The sequence below is a fragment of the Pelodiscus sinensis genome, chromosome 1, assembly GCF_052426305.1.
Source record: "Pelodiscus sinensis isolate ZL-2025 chromosome 1, ASM5242630v1, whole genome shotgun sequence".
NCBI classification, from domain to species: Eukaryota; Metazoa; Chordata; order Testudines; family Trionychidae; genus Pelodiscus; species Pelodiscus sinensis.
Genome location: NC_143052.1, coordinates 194799364 through 194818778, shown reverse-complemented (window position 1 = coordinate 194818778; position 19415 = coordinate 194799364). Strand labels below are relative to the sequence as shown.

The following is a 19415-nucleotide window of genomic DNA, read 5'->3' as shown; positions in this document are numbered from 1 at the left end:
TCACACTTAGACATGAGCTTGTCTTATGAGTTGCAAAAAGGCTAATGATTTTAATAGCCAAGGGAGTTAATGCTTGGAAATATTAAATTTGCTCAGTTAAAAGCAAGAATTGTGGTCAAATGGATTTAACACTAACTGTGGGCATTGTCTGAAACTCAATCCCAAGCAGGGATTATTAAATGTATTATTCAGCCCTGTGAGCTAATGCGCCAAGGTACTTTGTCAGAATGAGATACTGCATGAATGAATGTTTTGTGACTGACCACTGAACCCTTTATGGTATGTTCCATTTCATGTAGGGAGCGCATGGAGCTATTGGAAGAAGCCAAGAAGATGGAAATGGCAAAGTTCCGTTACATTCTTCCTGTTTATGGCATCTGTAAAGAACCTGTTGGCTTGGTCATGGAATATATGGAGACAGGATCACTGGAAAAGCTCCTGGTCTCAGAACCGCTACCATGGGAGCTACGCTTTCGAATAATCCACGAGACCGCTGTGGGGATGAACTTCCTGCACTGCATGTCACCGCCACTACTCCATCTGGACCTCAAGCCAGCAAACATTCTGCTTGATGCTCATTATCATGTGAAGGTACGCCTTAAGTACACACATACTTGAGTGTGCCTTTCCACGTCTGTCTGATATTTTTGCATGACTAGTTGATTTCAAAGGGAATTATGCTGGCATGGAAGAAGCAAAATTGTGAGCCCAGAGGGTTCAGAATAAAGACTTGTAAGCCTTCTTTTTGTACATGTACAACTTACTTTTTGGGTTTACAGGTTGAACCTCTCTAGCCTGGCACCCTTGGGACCTGACGTGCCGAACCATGGGAGGTCAATATTATCTAGCAGCATTACCAACACTTTCACTGCTTACTGTGCTCTTAAAAGACAGTTGGGGTAAATTAGAGCTAATTAACAGCATAGAACACTGAGAGCCAGGAATTGTAGCTGTAAACAAACTTTATGGGACTGTGGGAAACTTGGTCCCGCCTATGGTAAGTGGACATCTGGCTAACTAAAATCATGCCTGACCATGGATGTTGCTGGATCAGAGTGTGCTGGACTAGAGAGATTCAACTTTTGGTTAGTTATTCTCTCTTTTTTCCCCCTTATGAAATATTGTACAACTGGCTCCACAGGTTATAAGGTCTCCCTCTGAAGAAGAGACAGAATTGCAGATTTAGGGCTAGATCAGTTAAATAGCCAGGTCAAAGGTCATCAGAAAACCTTTAGGCTTCTATTAGATAGCTCTCTCCTGTGATTGGGGGGCGGGGGGGAGGAGGACAGGGCAATTAACTGGCCCAGGAAGGGATGACTTCTAAGTCCCCTATGTTCCAAGATCTTCCACAGAACCCACGTAGCTCTTGCTTAAATGTGTGTCTTATATCAGTGGTGATCTGTCCCCTCCTTTCCCCTGCCTCATGGATAAACGGCTTGTTCTAGTCTGTCACCTCCTTTTTTAGCTGCTTTACCCTGGAATTAACACATCTCTTGCTTCATAAATCCATAACTATAGTACAAAGTAATTTAAAAGACCCACTCATGCAGAGTGCCTTACTGTTCCTAACCCCAGGTATGTAAGCTGTGAATATGAATGGTGCACTGGGCCAGCTCATGGCTATGTCTACACTCACGGCTTCTTGTGCCAGAAATATGCAAATGAGGCTTAAGTGTGGAATATTGCCAAGCCTCATTTGCATACCTAATGAGCCGCCATTTTTGCAGAAGAGGCTCTTGCACCAGAAGAAGCTGTCTACATTGCCCCTTCTTGAGCAACAAAAACCCTTTCCACAATGCCGTTACGCCGATTACTTTTCAGGAAGAATGGCATTTGCGCAAGAAGGTCTTTGTTGTGCAAGAAGGGGCAGTGTAGACAGCTCCTTCTGGTGCAAGAACCTCTTCTGCAAAAATGGCGGCTCATTAGGTTTGCAAATGAGGTGCGGTGATATTCCATGCTTAGCCTCATTTGCATATTTCTGACACAAGAAGCCGCGAGTGTAGACATAGCCCTATATGTTCTAAGTGTGGAATGCCATCAGCTCCCAAAAAAATAACTCCAGTGATGGTTGTGATTTGTACTTCTCTGAAAACCATTTGACAGACCTACAGCAGTCCAGATTTGTTTGCAACATTTAACAACTTTTATATTTAAAAAAACCAAAACTCCACAACAAATCTCCTTACTGGTGGGATGGAGGCTCAGCACTGTAGTGAACATGTTTTTAGGTAAGTTAGGTAGTATATCCTACAAACTTCTGATCTCTATGTTGTTTGGGGTGTGAAGACCTGTGATTCTTGACCAACACATATGTGCCGGCAAAAGCCCATAGTGTAGATGAAGTGATACCAGCAAATTGCACACTTACCAGTATAGATGTCTAGCTCAAGGGTGGTGGAATAGGTTATGCTGGTAAAAGTTTGGCCCACACAAACTATGACCTACATTAGTAGCACCTTGACTGTAAACGTGGTTTCGGAAGACTTGAAGCAAGGTCTAAACATCTCGCTAGTAGCTAGGTCTTTTGGCAGCCTACTTCTTGGGTCTTTTTCTCCCTCTCCTGAAACAGTGACAAAGATAAACATAAAGGATTATGTACATGGCTGTTCAAAGAATGCTCTGCATATCTATTAACATTCTTGGGAGATAACCTCCAAACATTTATCTCCCGAGAAATGTACTTTTTAGACAATGGAGAGCTTTAGATTTTATGCCTGTGGGGGGGCAGGGAGGTGGTAGTTGTTTTTGTTTTTGTTTTGTTTTGTTTTGTTTTGTTTAAATCCCAAATTCTTGGTTTACCTGTAATCAAAAGGTGTGGGTTTTTTTTTTTTAAATTTTTCTCTCCATTTTGATATTAGTAGAAAGTTGAATAGAAAGTGGGTACTTGTCAGCACAGATTTGGATGGTGGTATATTTGGAAAGGAGCAATATGCACAGTGTTAAAGGCACCAACAAATAAGGATGGCGCTAACATCCTAACATGCTATGCTCCTATGCAGTACAATTTAGCAAGATGAGAACCAAATCTGACTTCCAGTGACTTTGGTGGGAGTTGAATTCCACCTCCTAGCAAGCAAATATACAAAGTTAAAGCCACACTTTTCAGGCATGTGCAAATGCCAGTGTGATACACATGTACCTACAGACAAATTGGAGGACTGAAAATGTATTAATTCATGAGTCTGTAAATTGGGTTCCTGCACTCAAGAAAATATGGCCTCAAAGCTCCTTTTTTGTGTAGGGTGAAACCTTTACTCTCTGAATCTCAGGGCTGATCTACGCTGAAAACTTCTACTCCTGAGCAAAGGAACTATGCCAACCTCCCCACTGTGTAGACAGAATTCTTCTATTGACCTAGCTGCTGCCTCTCAGCAAGGTGGATTAGCTACAACAAATCCCCTCCCCTCGCTGTAATGTGTGCACATACTTAAAATGCTACCGCGTGCACACGGTCCTTTACAAAGTATGTTCCCGTCAGCCAGGAAACACATACAATGAATAGGGAATGCTCCTGTGTGTCCTTCCACTTTTTAAAATAAAAACCACACCTTTTTCTTTTAACAAGCATAATATTTATTTTAAAAATCCCATGTGATACTGACTTCTGGGCAGCCCTGTTTTATTAGTCATCAAGGAATGCTTCTGTACTATAATGTTGTCTCTGGGGTATATTTGGTTTATTTTGTTATTGGGAAATAATGAACAGGGTGGTGTAAACTACAGCCGGAAACAAATGAATATAAGCAATACATTTCAAAGAGTTCAAGTTGATGTCTTTCAATAATATGTTTTACAGTAAGGTTTTTCTAAGAGTTTTTTGTTGTGTGTCGTGTTTTTATTTTATTTTATTTTTTTAATTAAAGTAAGTTAATGCAGCTATTTTACAAGTATACTAGAAGTTAGTTGGTCTTTTCCATCTCTAAGTCATCAGACCTAGTTCTCTGCTCATGCAGGACTGTTTCCCCATGCTACTTTTTCTAGTGTCTTGTTCCATCCTGAGCAATGGCTCTTTCCAGTACTTCCATTGGGAAGATGATTTCACATATTAATAGGTTTCCCTATCAAGAAACTTTTTCCTGATATTCAGCTTGTATTTTTATTTTCTGAATTCTGATCCATTATTCCTTGTTATGTCTACTGTACCAATCTAAATAATTCCCTCCTCTACTTACTGTTTGCCCCCTTTGGCTATAGACTGTAGATGGTTTGTCCCCAGTTCTCACTTAGTCAAGCTAGACCTCATTAGCTCTTGTAATCTTAAGATTTGGAGGGCTTTGCCAATATCAGTCTGGTAGTTAAGTGCCTAGGAACAAACGTGATATCTCAAATTCAGCCATAAAGACCTGTTAGAGTATTAATTCCTTGGTCTGATACTTCATGTTCATCCATAAAATGCATTAGCCACTTGGGCTGCAGTAACTATTCTTAACTTTCTGGCAGCTCCTACTCCTTGGTCTCTTTCAGCATTACTGCTTTCCAGGTTTTTCTTCCCATTAAATACAGGTTGAACCTCTCTAGTCTGGCACCATCTGGTCTGGTAACATCTGTGATCCGACATGATTTTAGTTAGTTGGACATCCACTTTTCATGGATGTGGCCAAGATTCTTGCACTCTCATAAGGATTGTTTGCAGCCACCAGTCCTGGCTCTCTGTGTTCTGTGCTGTTCTTTAGCTCTAATTTACCCCCAAAATATCTTGTCAGAGCCCAGTAAGCATTGCAAGTGAATGCAAGTAGACAATATTATGGTTTGTCAAATTCTCTGGTTCAGCACCAGTCAAGTCCCTTTCAGCTTACTGTCCCTATATGTATCAGACTTGCTTTTTTCCAGGCTAACTTCATTTTGCGGTTTTCTGCTTCGGTTTCTGATTTCTCTAGATCCTTCTGTTTTTTCTGTCCTGTCTGGTATTTGCAACTTCTCTCAGCTTAACACAAACCTCAGTAGTGTTGGTGTGTGGTTTTTTTTTTTTCCGGGTATACTCTTCACTCTCCTTACAGATGTCTAAGAACACCAGATCCCAAGGACAGCTACTTAGCTAGACGTCACCTTCAGACCTCTCCTCCCGCCCACACAGCACTGTTGCTCTGTGTCATTACTGCTCCTGTCTTAAACAAATGTTAGGAATGAGACTTTATGAAACATTATATGCAAGGTTGTCTGTAGGCTATATGGGGCCCTACACAACACTATTAAATTGGTGCTCTTATGCACTATGGCATTTGAGGAGACGGGATGATTTTTTTTTTTTTTTTTTTTTAGGGATGTGATTTTTATAATCTTCAGCAACACACCAATGAAATATTTTTAAAGCAAATTTTAAACTAAGGTCCTGTCGACTAACACAGTAAATTTGGAAACTGACAGTATATACCTGGAGTTGAGAAATGCCTGTTAAATTGTTTCATTATCACTTGAGTGGCTCTCTTACAATTTCAATGTTCTGCTAATAGATTTGGCAGGCTTTTTCACTTTTAATTAGATCCTCTCTGGAGGAAGTGGAACCAGGGAACAGGGATAGGAAGAGATAGATGAGTGGGCATAAGACTCAGTGGTGCCTCAAATTTTCAGGTGACCTATGCAGCTACATATTTTGCATATGGATCAGAATGGCCCTCATTATATCAAAGGCTTTACTGAAATGTAGATGCAGTAATATTTAATACTTCCTAATTTTATTCTATTAACGAAGTGATTATGAACTTTAAAGGGGCACAGCCAAGCTGGAAGACTTATTTCTGTCTGGAAATGTTATACATACCTACTATAGTAACAAGTAATGCCCCAAACTACAAAATTGGAAAGTTAGAATAGTTTTTTTCCCCCTGTTCTGCAGATTACTTTCTGTATAATTAGTTTGTGTTTTTTCCTTTTGTTTGTTTCACCTTTGCTGAAAAGATTGTTATAAATATTAACTGAAGAACAGAAAACTTTTTTTTTTAATTTAGGGTATTGTTTAAAAGGATGCCCTATCAGAAACTGGGATTATTTTTAGTCAGATTCATAACATTAAGAAATACTTGTTGAGAGGTTTAAATAAACTGAGGAAGGCTCAGGTAAACCGAGACAAAGTTAAATGTAAGCGGTAGGGGTAGATTGTAATGTAGCAATTTTGCTTTGAACTCATCACATTTGATAGACTTCAAGAAATGCTTAAAACTAAAGTTCAGTTTTTTTGAAGCTAAAACACACAGATGGCTGCATCCACTCAGTGCAAACTTAAATGCCCACCTGTTTCCAAAAGTCAAAAAGAAAAACCTAGCCTCTGTCTAGCTCTCTAGATGTGTGTTCGTATCTGACAATGAAATAAGCACCAGGCCTGCCAAAAGAGATTAAAAATTGATCTTGTGTTGTACTGTATTACCTAACCTGTTTATGAACTCTGTCACTAAGTGTGATGCAAGGAACCTGAGTTGATGACTAAGTGCTTTTGTGTTATTCACAGAAAAATAACACACAATAAGATAAGAAGCTAAAAGTATCTTCCACAGTTCTGGATTATATATCATACAGAAAATGTGTGTGTGCAAGCACAATTTAAATTTAGTGTTTAATTCCCAGAATTCAGACCTCCAGTATTGTCTTGAAATAGCTGACAGCTCAGAGGGCATTATGGATAATGATCTGCAAATATGATGAGTAATATTTGGTATGCCAATGTGCTATGTCTCTTTTGAGAATCAGTTTGTCCAGAAAGGCCATTAAAAGTAGCTTTTGAAATCATATTTGACCTGACCAGTATTTTGAAAGTTATTCTGAGCACATTATGCTGATGATCAGAATAGAAATGTGTGAGCTAAACAAGCCAAAAATGCTGCCTCAAAGCTTCATGAACAAACTGAAACCCATGGAGAGGAAAGGACTTATCCTCAAGTTCAGTACTAAATACTATTCTTATATATGTACAGAAACACATGTATAAATACTTTATTTACTCTTTCCACATCATTGTCCATATGAAACCTGAAAGAGCAGGCCCTGTAAACACTCAGAATATGAACGATCCTGTGGGAGCAGGAAGGTTTCTCAATCTCTCCCTTCAATAAACTGTCCTCCACCCCAGCAGTGGCCGCAATTTTTAACTCTACTTTTATTATGTAAGCTCATGAATCATATTGAAATGAAAGGCTCCATATGAAAGTAAATTACTATTGTAGGGAATAGGGTTAAGGTTTCCTCTAACAATGATGTCACCCCCAAATGCCTTTTGGGAGTTTCCAGATGCCTGTAGTTGAGTACATTTGCTAGTTAGGGAAGATATCCATTCCAAGAACACACATGCATGCCAAACTGTGAATCACCATATTTAAACACTGTGCCATTTTGCATAACTTAATAGGTGTGTTTGGGGGACAACTGACAAGCTAATTAAAGGGGAAAACCTACATTAAATGGTTATTTTCTACCTGTAGTATGCTTCTTACTGATCTTAAGAGTTGTGTGACTAAATACCACACACAGTGTTGAAAACTTACTTCAAAGGACCTAATTTAATCCCACAAAAGCTCTCTCCAGAAAATGCTTGTTTGCAGCCCTCAGGTACAGTACTTTAATTTTCAGTATGCTTTGCAGTATGTTAGCACATTCAAAGAGGAAGTTTGCTGTGGGTTTTTCTTATATCTCTATACATTTGACTCTTTGGATTAGCCTCTTTGTACCTATATTCTAGTGTGTTTTTACAAAATAAAAATCAAACCCAAAAAACCTGCAGAGGGATACGCTGTATGGTTCCACTGTGGTTTCTGAGACCTTTAATGTATATTGTAGTTTTGGGAATTGCTGAGTAGATCTATGAAGAAAAGCTTGAGTGAGTAGCTATTCTGAACCTAGGAATTTTTGCATATATGCTGTTTTATATTTTACTTTTCATTTCAACTGAAATGAAAGCCTTACGTTGTTTATATTCGGGTGATATATTACTTCCATTATGAGCAAGTACTCCCATGCCCTCTAAATCCCATGGGAGGTGCACAATCCACTACCTTGCACTGTTAGTCATAATATAGGTATCAGAATTCTTCCAAGTCAGATCTGTTCAGACTCACAATAGTCAGATCATTTGATTAAACAGGCATTTCAGGGGCATATTTTTTTCAGAAGCCCTGAGCACCCAGAACTCCTGTTGCAGATATAGGAACTGCAGGTGCAAAACAACTGACACTCAGTATGATTTTTGAGCCTTTGCCTTCTGGTCCCTGTGTCTCTCCCCTATTCTTCCTGCTCTGCATCTTCCTAGGTACCATGCTTGATTCCACTGTTGTATTGGGTCTAAGTGGGTTAGGATCATATGGTTCGATTATTACACTATTATTGATATTAAAAAATACTCCAGCATTGTCTAGAAGGGTAAGAGTGCCAGTCTGACTTCTTCCTCTTCTGGGGAGGGAACTTCCCAAAGTGTAAGTCAAAACCTACCACAAACTCATTTTAATAATGTTTAACACTGCCTCAAATCAATAGGTGATATAAATGTATAGAATTTTCTTGAGGGACATTTTGTAACCCTCATGCCTTCTGGATGCCATGCTGTCCCGTCTAGTAGCACGGGGGTGGAGGGGAGAAGAGATGAGTCTGCTATATAGCCCTAGCTGAGAGCCAGCTGGCTTTTAGCTTATGCAGTAGAGGCTCATGCACTAAGCTCCAGAGATCCCAGGTTCAGTTCTGCTTGTCGGCATTGCACTGTAAACAGCACAAAGATGCTCTGAGTGAGTTACTAGAAGATCCGTGCATTATTACTTACCAGGGGACATTTGAATACTGTTCTATAACAGTGGGTGAGGGTTTTTTCCCAAGGGATAAAAGTCACTAATGAGCGCAAATTCCATTGAAAACATGGGACTTGTGCTCCTAAATCGCTTAATCTCCTTTGAAAATCTTACCTACTATTCTAGAATCTTCCCTAAAATAGCTGGGAAAATATAAAGTAGTAATATATGAAAATTATTTATCTAGTCATGTTTGTTTTATGACTGCTGTACTTTGGAGGACAAATTAATGCATATTTGTGTGACTCTTCAAATTAAATTGGGGGTGTTTCCTTTTTAAAAAGAACTTGCTGTCACTTGTTCTTTTCTCTTCAGCTGGCTCTACTGCTTTATTCCAACTTGCTATATGTGTTGCTTGCCAAACAAAATCCCTGCTTCTTTTTTACACTATTTTGTCTTCCTTGGCATGTCACTATGCATCTGGTGAGGCAGGTTTTAGTCCATGAAAGCTTACACCTAAATATATTTGTTAGCCTTTAAAGTGTCACAGGACTTCTCATTGTTTTTACTGAAGCAGACTAACACAGCTACCCCACTCATATGCAGACGTGCTCACCATAACATTACTGATTTCTGATATCATGTGATTTGTTTCTGGGCTTTCAGCAAGCTAAGTTTCTGTGAAACAAACATGATCAGGACTCATTTCTAGCTTGATGTTGCTTGGAAGGGAAAAAGTGATTGTCCACAAGTTAGTACAAACTGTGTTAGCCGAACTTTCACAGCCTGAATCAGCTAATGTAGCCAAACTGAGGTAATATAAATTTAAATGTTTGTAATGGGCTGTCTGGAAAAAGTAAAGTGTCTCTCTCTAGTTTTGGACCAATCTTTTATTCATTCTAGAAAAGCTACTTAGTTATTTCTAATAAAAAAGCAAGCCTACCATATCTTAAGTATTTTTAGACTTCATTAGCTTGATATTTCCATGTGACAGTTTACTGTAATATAGGAGTAAAACCCAATAAACTATAACTCATTCCAAAAAAGTTTAGGTGAAATCATTTGAAGTTTAATTATGGTATTTTTTTCTCTATTTTTTCAGATTTCTGATTTTGGATTAGCAAAGTGCAATGGACTTTCGCATTCCCATGATCTCAGCATAGATGGTCTGTGTGGTACTATTGCCTATCTGCCGCCAGAACGTATAAAAGAGAAAAACAGATACTTTGACACTAAACATGATGTTTACAGGTCAGTGCATACTTCTCAGTAGGTATCAGCAGAACTATCAAACTCTTGGTTAAATGGTACAAACCTGTAGTAAAAATGAACTTTGTTTCTCATATTCTAGAAGGCTGTGACTAACATATCAGACAAAGCATAATTAAAAAATAATCAAAACTACAGATTAAGCCCTGATCCTGCAAAGACTTAATGTTTAACTTTAAGAGTAGTCCTATTGGAGTATTTGCAGGGTTGGTGACTAATTGGTTTTTTTTGTTTTGTTTTTTTGGTCTGTCTTTGTTTTAATCCTTTCTCAGGTGAAACATTGGTGACAAATTGTACGGTGCAGTATTAAATGCACTGATAATCTTAGTTTACCCTAAGGTTTATAACTGTGTCATAAACTAATGAATTGATCCTATGACTTCAGTATTGTGGAAACCACCTTAGAACTCTCATTAACTGTGTAAACCTTATGTCAATTTCTTATTGACTTGCTTGGCATGAATTTCTACATGCAGCATAGATGTACCCTAAGTGCAAACTCATTCTCCATAACTTCATTTTAACTGCCATTAAGGCCTGGTTCTTGGCCCAGTCTATAAATACAGCTAATCCCATAGGGGTCATCTGTACACTAGCTGAGACACCCCCCCCTCAAAGGCTCAAAAGCACTAGAATGACATTAATGAAAATAACTATTTTTATAGGTGAACTTCTGATTTTTCTTCTGTAGGATTAACCAGCATTATATTTATTTGCAGTTTTTCTATAGTGATCTGGGGAGTCCTCACACAGAAAAAGCCTTTTGCAGGTAAGCCAACACTATCTTGTTTAGGAGCTTCGTATTTCTGATGTACATTTACTTCCTAACTGTCAGGGTGGTAAAACACTGGAATAAATTGCCTAGGGAAGTTGTGGAATCTCCGTCACTGGAGGAGATATTCAAGAGCAGGTTACACAGGCATCTATCACAGATATTATAAACCATGCTTGGTCCTGCTGTGAGGGCAGGAGACTGAAATTGATGACCTCTTGAGGTCCCTTCCTGTTCTAGTATTCTATGATTATAGAAACAGGATTTCTTCCTCCCTTTGTGTGCATATGCCAGATTGAGGTGCCTTGCCTGACCATCCTCAATATCTGCAGCATATCAGTGTGCTGGCTATGGGTCTGAGCTCACACATTTCAAGTGTGGTTATAAAAAAAAAAGTCCAGCTTCTCCTTTGTATTCTGAATATGTAACCATAAAGCTGCCCTCAACCTGTGAGCTAGTGGGAGTTTGCATACAGTTCTAGAATAGCATTTGGTCCAGTGTATTTGCAATGGATCCTTGGCTTTGCTATTGGTAATTTTGGAAGCCAATTGTCAAAAGGCTTAACTGTAGTCAATGAATTAAATTAAGTGACTGTACATAGTGACTGGAGCGTAAATTCCTATTTGCCCAAGTCTCTCTTGAAAAATGAGAAGTCTCTTAAGTTGTAAGGGTTGACTTCTTATGCCATAGTTATAAAGCTTGACCTCAAAAGTTATGTTTTCCCCCTCTAATTCTTTCTGTATATATAGAAAAGTGTCCTTTTATTTGGAGCTTTTGATAAGGGCTCATAGATTCAGCATAATTTAGTTAAATGTGCTTAAATATATATATTTTTTGTCTTAACACAGTTTGTATTACATTTAACTTTACTTTTAAGCAGATTTATTTCTAAAAAGAAATAATAGTCTAATTTAAATAAAAATTGGATTTATACTTTTTAAAAACTGTTATGTAATCCTGCAAGAAAAGTTGCTGTTGTCTTCGAGGCCAACTATAAACCAAAGGGCACTCAGCAAGAGTTTTTTCAAACCCTTGACGTATATCAATCTTTGTAAAGTCTTATCTCCGTATAATAAATGCACTGAAATGCAAACTCAACTGTCTTATCATTTGATTAGTCTTTCAATTCTATAACAAACCTGTCTGGGCAAGTTACTCTCCCCACCCTATTATCTATTTTCTGGAGTACAGGATCTTGTTTGCTCCTGCTCCCTTCCTTGTTCCTCTTTGCTCAACTTCAGCATACAGTAGAATCTCAGAGTTATTAGAACTGGAGAAGGGGTTTTAGGAAGTCTGGTTCTATTCCCAGGATCAGCATATGTCACAGTGGTTAGACTAGAGCATACTTGTGTTGAATGATACACCTTTTTGGATCTTCTGCAGGGACTTTGCTTTGAATCACTGGATCTAAAAGTATGCATGATAATGCACGTGGTAGATTCACCAGCTGTTATATACAGTATGTCTGGAAGCTGGATTGTTGTAGAAATTGCTGTGTGGTCGTATTATTAGCTTATATGAAAAGCTGAGGCACACATCTGCAGCAATAAAAGAGGAAGGGACTTCTCCTACTTTGTGCATGTTCAAAATACTGCATAGTAACACAGACCAGTATTTCTTTCCAACCTGAGATTTTGTAAAGTGACCTGGCCTAGGTAGTAGAAACAAAGCACAGTCATTCAGTGACATCAATATCTCAGACACTTCTGAAAGCAAATATGGTTGGCCACTTATTTTCTAGCAGTTAGATTTTTTTTAATTCAAATTTCACTGTTTCTATATCATGACAGAAATATAATCCAGCCTTGGAAAATAATGCACAGAACCCAGGTGTAAACAGAAGCTACTGAACTTTCATATAAAGGTTTAAGGAAAATGATCTCATTTTGCTAACTTGTTTCAATTTGTGTGCCCTGACTTTCAGAAGAAAACAACATTTTGCATATTATGGTTAAAGTGGTTAAAGGCCATCGCCCAGAGCTACCTGCTGTTTCCAAATCCAGACCTCGCTCATGTAATAACTTGATCAAACTGATGCAAAAGTGCTGGCAAGATAATCCTAGCAAAAGGCCAACATTTCAAGGTAATCTTCCATGATAATGCAGCTACCCATCTCTCCTGTGAATCATTTCAATGTTGAGGGTAAATCCTATAAACTAATGGGAACTCAATGCACTGAGCATTTGTAGTGAACGCACAGGTACAGGAAGCTTATTCACTTGTGGGGAGGGAATTATATGAAGACAAGTCTGACCATGAAGAAATATTGTGTAAATGTCCTAGAAGACATGTAGTTCATTGAAAATCCCTGTAGCCATTGCCTGGGGAGCATGTTCATCTCCTAAAGCACATATCCCGGCCAAGATTACATTTGGTGTGGCAAGGGAGATTACTGGATGCCCAGGGCCATGGTGCCTAATGTTCTAAACCAGTGAGGAGGATTGATTTTGCTACAGCTGACTTATGTTTCTGGCAGTTTTTTTGAAAAGCCTTCAGCATCTCCTCAACCAAACACAAGTACTCAAACTGTAAACACATCAGAGAATGCTGTAATTCTCTCCAGATGTTTGTAATGCTAATTGCTAAAGTGAGTGATTATTTTTCCCCTCCCCCTACCTCAGATGATGACTGAGGCCTTGTGTACACCTGAAAGTTAGGTTGAAAAATCTAACCTACCCCCCTGCTGTGGGCAGTACTAGGGTCAATGAGAGCAATATTCCATTGACCTGGCTACCAAGGCACATGAAGGTGGCTGTACCTATTTTGACAGGAGAACCCCTCCTTTCGGCATAGGTAGTGTCTATACTAATGCACTGTAGCTGTGCTGCTGTAACAGTTCAAATGTACCCATGTCTTGAGGATGAGATTTCCACTTCAGTCACATATCTGAATCTCAGCCAGGTGGGTACTGAAAGTTTTGTTACCATCTTACAGTTGGTCATTAGCTTCTGTGTAATGAGTTGTTGGGCTTCATTCAGTTTTTAGTGGCTAGTTGGCCACTGGCATTTGGATGAAGCCATAGTTCAGTGTTCATGACAACCTAGCTAGACTCTTGTATCTAGAGATAAGGCACTGATGCTGGGCAGTGTGGGAGGGAAAACTTGCTGGGGAGAAATAAATATCCAGTACTGTTGATCAAGCACCTTTTGCTAGCATTAAGTACCTCTCAAACAAACAACTGCTGCATTGACTATTAAATCTTTCTTGCCTCTTTCAAAGAAATCACCTCAGAAACAGAGGACCTCTGTGAAAAACCAGAAGATGAAACAAAGGAAATGATCAGTCAGGACCTCACCACCAAAAGATCCCAGGAACCAACTTCTGAGGTAGTTTACGTTCCCACATTTAATATGAAACCCATTCTAAAAAGTTATAATTGCCAAAAGTGAAATACTATATAAGAGTCAAACGCTACCCTGACCTAACCCCCGTAGTACCATTGTAATACTCCTAGAACACCTCCCCTAGTGGTTGTTAGTTAGGCACTTTCTTGTAGGGGTTGTGGTAGAAGTGGATCTCAGTGTGGGATCTGAATGCAAACAAAAATAGCAGACTTACAGATCAGAAAGGATCATGTGTGCATTGAGATGCATTTGGAAGGAAGCACAAAAATGGCTTTAGGAGAAGAAAGGGTAAAGTTGGGATCTTTAATCAGTGAAACAGTGGTTATGGTGTGATAAGAAACAAGATGGGTGTGGCTGGGAGGGCAGTGTTATGCTGGGCATTGAAGGCTAAGGATTTGGGGTTTCTTGGTTGAGCGGGGGAATGAAGGGAGCCAATGGAAGAACTCCAAATGAGTTATAAGGGCAATTCAGGCAAGAAAAATATCACTGGATACCTCTTGTTTAAATTGTGTGGGAGAGAGACCACATGAACGTGAAGAAAGCCAGAGAGGAGGTGGCAACAATAACGAAGATAATGAGGGCCTGACTGATAGTTACCTCTCTATCTGGACAGGGAGAGAGATCTGATCTTGAAAATGTTGTGGAGGAAGAAACAGCTGGATTTGGAGGCTCTGTAAATGTATAATACTGATAAATCATGTAATTGTTTCCTAGTACTCAGTCTTCCAGGGACCTTTTCATTTTGTTACTTTAACAGTGTTACAAATTCCTGCAATGAGCACAGTTTGATTTTGTGCTAGCGATGTAAAATCCGGATTAATCAGTTAACCTGTTAAACCTTAGGTTTAACCAGTTAACCGATTAAACAAGCTCCTGCATGGAAGTGAGGGCCAGCAGCTCCAAGCGTTGGGCTGGGGCCAGCTCCTGCTCCTGACTCCCCCTATTTCATGTTGCTAATTTTCCCCAGTGACAAATGAAATCTAGATGCTTTTAAAACATGGGTGTTTTTTTTCCCTTTCTTTTGAAGGGAATGCCTGCGTTATCCCACCCAAAACGTGAGTCCACTCCAGTCTCGGCTAAGGATTATAGCCTCTCTGAGTTGTTGTCCCAGTTGGATTCGGGAATCTCACAGACGATGGAAGGTCCTGAAGAACTAAGTCGTAGCTCTTCTGAGTCCAAACTTGCTCCCAGTGACAAGAGGCTTTCAGGGGTTTCATCTGTAGATTCAGCCTTTTCTTCTAGAGGTTCCTTGTCACTGTCATTTGAGAGAGAGAACTCTGGAAGTGGTAAGTGTTGGTAACCTTGTCTTGAATGAACCCTGGGTTAAATGCTGGATAAACTTGTAGCCTGAAATGGGGAAAGCATTATGATTTGAAACTAGGGCATATTTTTTTCCCCTCAAAAGTAGGTGCCTAAGCTGAAGCTCCTGGGTACCTAAATATGTGGGAGATGTCTGGTCACTTAGTTGATTTTTTTTGGCAGTAAAATTTTTTTAGTTGTTCCTAAAGTTTGTATTTAGACATGGCATTGGGTTCCTTTTTGAAATATCTTGCTGGTGTCTTACAGTTGGTTCAATATGGACACTGTGTCTAGACTGGCATGATTTTGCACAAATACTTTAAATGGAAAAGTTTTTCCGTTAAAAGTATTTGCGCAAGAGAGCGTCTATACTGGCATGTGCCTTTGCACAAAAGATTTGCTTTTGCACAAAAGCATCCATGGCAGTGTAGACATTCTCTTGCGCAAGAAAGCCCGATAGCTAAAATAGCCCATCGGAGCTATCGGGCTTTCTTGCGCAAGAAATTAACGTGGCTGTTTACACTGGCCCTCTTGCGCAAGAATACTTGCATAAGAGGGCTTATCCCTGAGCAGGAGTGTCAGAGTATGTACGCAAGAACCACTGATTTTGTACATTACAAAGTCAGTGTTCTTGCACAAATACTCGCAGCCAGTGTAGACAGGCGGCAAGATTTTGCGCAAAATCATGCTAGTCTAAACGCTGCCTGTAAGACCTATTAGTGATTTTCTACTTCCAAGCTAGTACTCCTAAAGACACTGTTGGTTCTGAGATAATTGCAGGGGTGAGGGCAGATCACTTGCAGAATGTCTGTCTTTCCCATCCCACTGTGCTCTCCTGCCTACTCCTATGAGAGAAGGTAAGAACAGAGTTAGGTCACATTTCAAATCTGACTTTAAAACTGTGGATTAAACTGTAGCTTGATTCCTAAGTAAGGAAAAGTGGTGCCTTTATTCACTGTTAGTCCGTTTCAGTCATGGGAAATTACATTCTTGTTTGTAAAAGAATGTTGATGCTCTTTCCCCATCCAGATATTGGCACAACTGATATCCAGAAGAGAAAACTGGCCGAGGCAATTCTCTCTGGAGACACGAGCAAACTGATGAAGATTCTCCAGCCCCAGGATGTTGATCTTGTCTTAGATGGAAGCTCCAGCCTTTTACACTTGGCTGTTGAGGCAGGTCAAGAAGAATGTGTCAAGTGGCTCCTTCTATATAATGCCAACCCCAACCTGACCAATAAGAAAGGGTCCACTCCTCTCCATGTGGCCATTGAGAAGAAAATAAAAAGCATTGTGGAGCTGATTCTGGCACGGAAAATCAATGTGAATGCCAAAGATGAGGATCAGTGGACTGCGCTTCACTTTGCTGCGCAGAATGGGGATGAGTTCAGTACCCGAATGCTGCTTGATAAGAATGCGTCGCTGAATGAGGTGGATTTTGAAGGAAGAGCCCCCATACACATAGCCTGCCAGCATGGACAAGAGCAGATAGTGCGGATACTATTGAGAAGAGGTGTCAATGTGGATATCAAAGGCAAGGATGGCTGGGTGCCACTGCACTATGCTGCCTGGCAAGGTCATCTCTCCATTGTAAAGCTTCTGGGGAAACAGCCGGGTGTCAATGTGAATGCACAGACAGCAGACGGCAGGACCCCGCTGCACCTGGCAGCACAAAGAGGCCATTACAGAGTTGCCCGCATTCTCCTAGAACTGCAATGCAATGTCAACATACAGAACGTGCTGCTGCAGACTGCCCTCCATGTAGCTGCTGAAACTGGCCATACCAGCACGTCGAGGCTGCTCCTGAATCGTGGCGCAGAAATAGAGGTAGCGACAGCAGAGGGCTGTACCGCACTTCATTTAGCCTCCCGCCATGGACATCTAGCCACCACCAAGCTGTTGCTTGATGAAATGGCTAACGTGCTGGCTAGAGGCCCCCTGAACAGGACTGCGCTCCACCTGGCTGCTGAAAATGGACACGCTGAAGTTGTGGAGGAACTCGTCAATTCGGAAAATGTAAACGATCTTGATGAGGAAGGGCTGACCTCTCTTCATCTGGCCGCAAGAGGCGGGCATGCAAAAACTGTGGAGATTCTATTAAAACATGGGGCCCTTCCTGATTTACAAAGCCTCAAGTGTCAGACTCCGCTGCAGCTAGCTAAGCAAATTGGGAATAGCTCTGTTGTCATGCTACTAAGTGAGACTTAGAGGAACAAATTCTGAATCTTGAGAGCTTTACTGAAGCTTGATTCTCTCTGGGAGTCCCCCTGGAATTTTGCAGTGACCTGCTTTTCTATTCAGTCTGCAGATAAATCTGAATTCCAGCCAATCAGAAGCTGCATTTTAGAGAGGTAGCATATGGCCTAGTGACCTGAGTGTAGGAAGAGCCAGGAATTCCTTAGTATTGATTCTAGGTCTGCCATTGTGTTGTACTGGGCAAGGCATTTTGTTTCCTTCCCAACCTGTGTAGTGGAGATGAAAATACTTATATAACGAATCTCACAGGGATGTTGTGAGGGTTAATTAGATGGTGTTTAAATAGTGCCTTTAATTTTACAATGTGCCATACCCTCATTTAAGTATTATCATCCTGCCTTCTGATTTCTTCAGGCACACGGTGGGACAAGCATATTATTTTAGGTGACTGGATTATTACATAATCCATCCTGTGTGTGTGTGTGTGTGTGTCTGAGTGATTTTTTTTTTTTTAAATATAACTTGTTACTATGGAGGCAGTGATGGTACAGAAATCAGTTGGAAATGAGCACTGTTGGAAAGACAAATGTGTTTTAGACTAGGCCTGTTTCAACAGGGATCATGTGGCTAAGTGTTATAATGTCACTTTCAGAAGGTACAGAATGGAATATATGGAAATGCTCCACTTCTTTCATTGTAATAGAGAGACGATTATATAGCCACACATTTCTATTTACTCAGAATGGTCAAGAGAAGAGTATCTTTAGTCAATGCGTATAGTAGAAGAACTGGAAGAGTTCTCAGACTGACTGGTGGAGTGAAGCATAGACGTTCTTTTTTTTTTTTTTTAATACATTTGTAACTTGTGTGTATATAGTGTAAAATCAGCAAAATATAAGATTATTTTTTGTTACCAGTCATTTGTGAAATAAAGATCTGTAACTGTAGTCAGATGTTCTATTCTGATAACATTATAGAACTGTTTGCAAGCAGTTTGTTTAGATTAGGAATAGAGTAGAACCACATGTACAGTGGCATGGTGTGTCCTAAACTGTGTGATGAATAATCTAATATAAATATACTGTGTATATATTATTTCTACCAGTTGTATAAATTTTCTAAGGCAGAAAATATTGAGACTATGTATAGGTCTGGGTATGTTTTAATACACCTCTTAATGTTCACTGTTTTCAAAGTTCAAATGTGATCTGTTTATCAATAAATATAATGTTCTGTTTCTATTGTATGTACATTTTTTCTGCTTAAGCTTAGTTTGCTGTGGCTTATGGGGGGGAGAAGGGGAAGTAAGCTACATCATGAATTTAAAGCAAACTGAACTTCTAAATCTTACGTGTGTGTGTGTGTGTGTGTGTGTGTGTGTGTGTGTGGTGAGTGTGTGTTAAAAATACAGATTAGTATCCTTCCTTTATTAAAGGTATAGGGGCTTTGTTCTGTTTTGGGGCAATAAACCAAATTGCAAGCAGATGGAGATAATTTAGTAGCTCTTACAGACTGAGGTAAAGAACAGTTTATTACATTATTATATACATGATTTAGCACTGTCTTCAGTTTAAAAGCTTGAGGCATTAATTAAGAACATCTAGCCTTTGATTTGTTTTATCAGCTTTCTTTACTTACATTTGGGCTACGTCTACACTGGCCCCTAATTCCGGAAAAGTCATGCAAAGCAGGTAAGTCAGAATAGGGAAATCCGCGGGGGATTTAAATATCCCCCGCGGATTTAAATAAACATGTCCGCTGCTTTTTTTCCGGCTTGGGGAAAAGCCGGAAAAAAGCGTCTAGACTGGCGCATTCCTCCGGAATAAAGCCCTTT

General features: G+C 39.8%; 1 protein-coding gene across 1 annotated transcript in view; it reads left to right on the top strand.

Moving 5' to 3' along the window:
- Window positions 1-18827, top strand: part of RIPK4 (receptor interacting serine/threonine kinase 4) — a 35733-nt gene extending 16906 nt beyond the window's left edge. Inside the window, exons 2-8 of the mRNA XM_006130523.5 lie at window positions 300-591; window positions 9805-9953; window positions 10691-10740; window positions 12668-12826; window positions 13963-14069; window positions 15115-15373; window positions 16416-18827. Coding sequence (XP_006130585.2) covers window positions 300-591; window positions 9805-9953; window positions 10691-10740; window positions 12668-12826; window positions 13963-14069; window positions 15115-15373; window positions 16416-17593 — 2194 coding nt within the window. The 3' untranslated portion in view covers window positions 17594-18827. The remainder of the gene's footprint in view (window positions 1-299; window positions 592-9804; window positions 9954-10690; window positions 10741-12667; window positions 12827-13962; window positions 14070-15114; window positions 15374-16415) is intronic.
- Window positions 18828-19415: the final 588 nt, after the last annotated feature.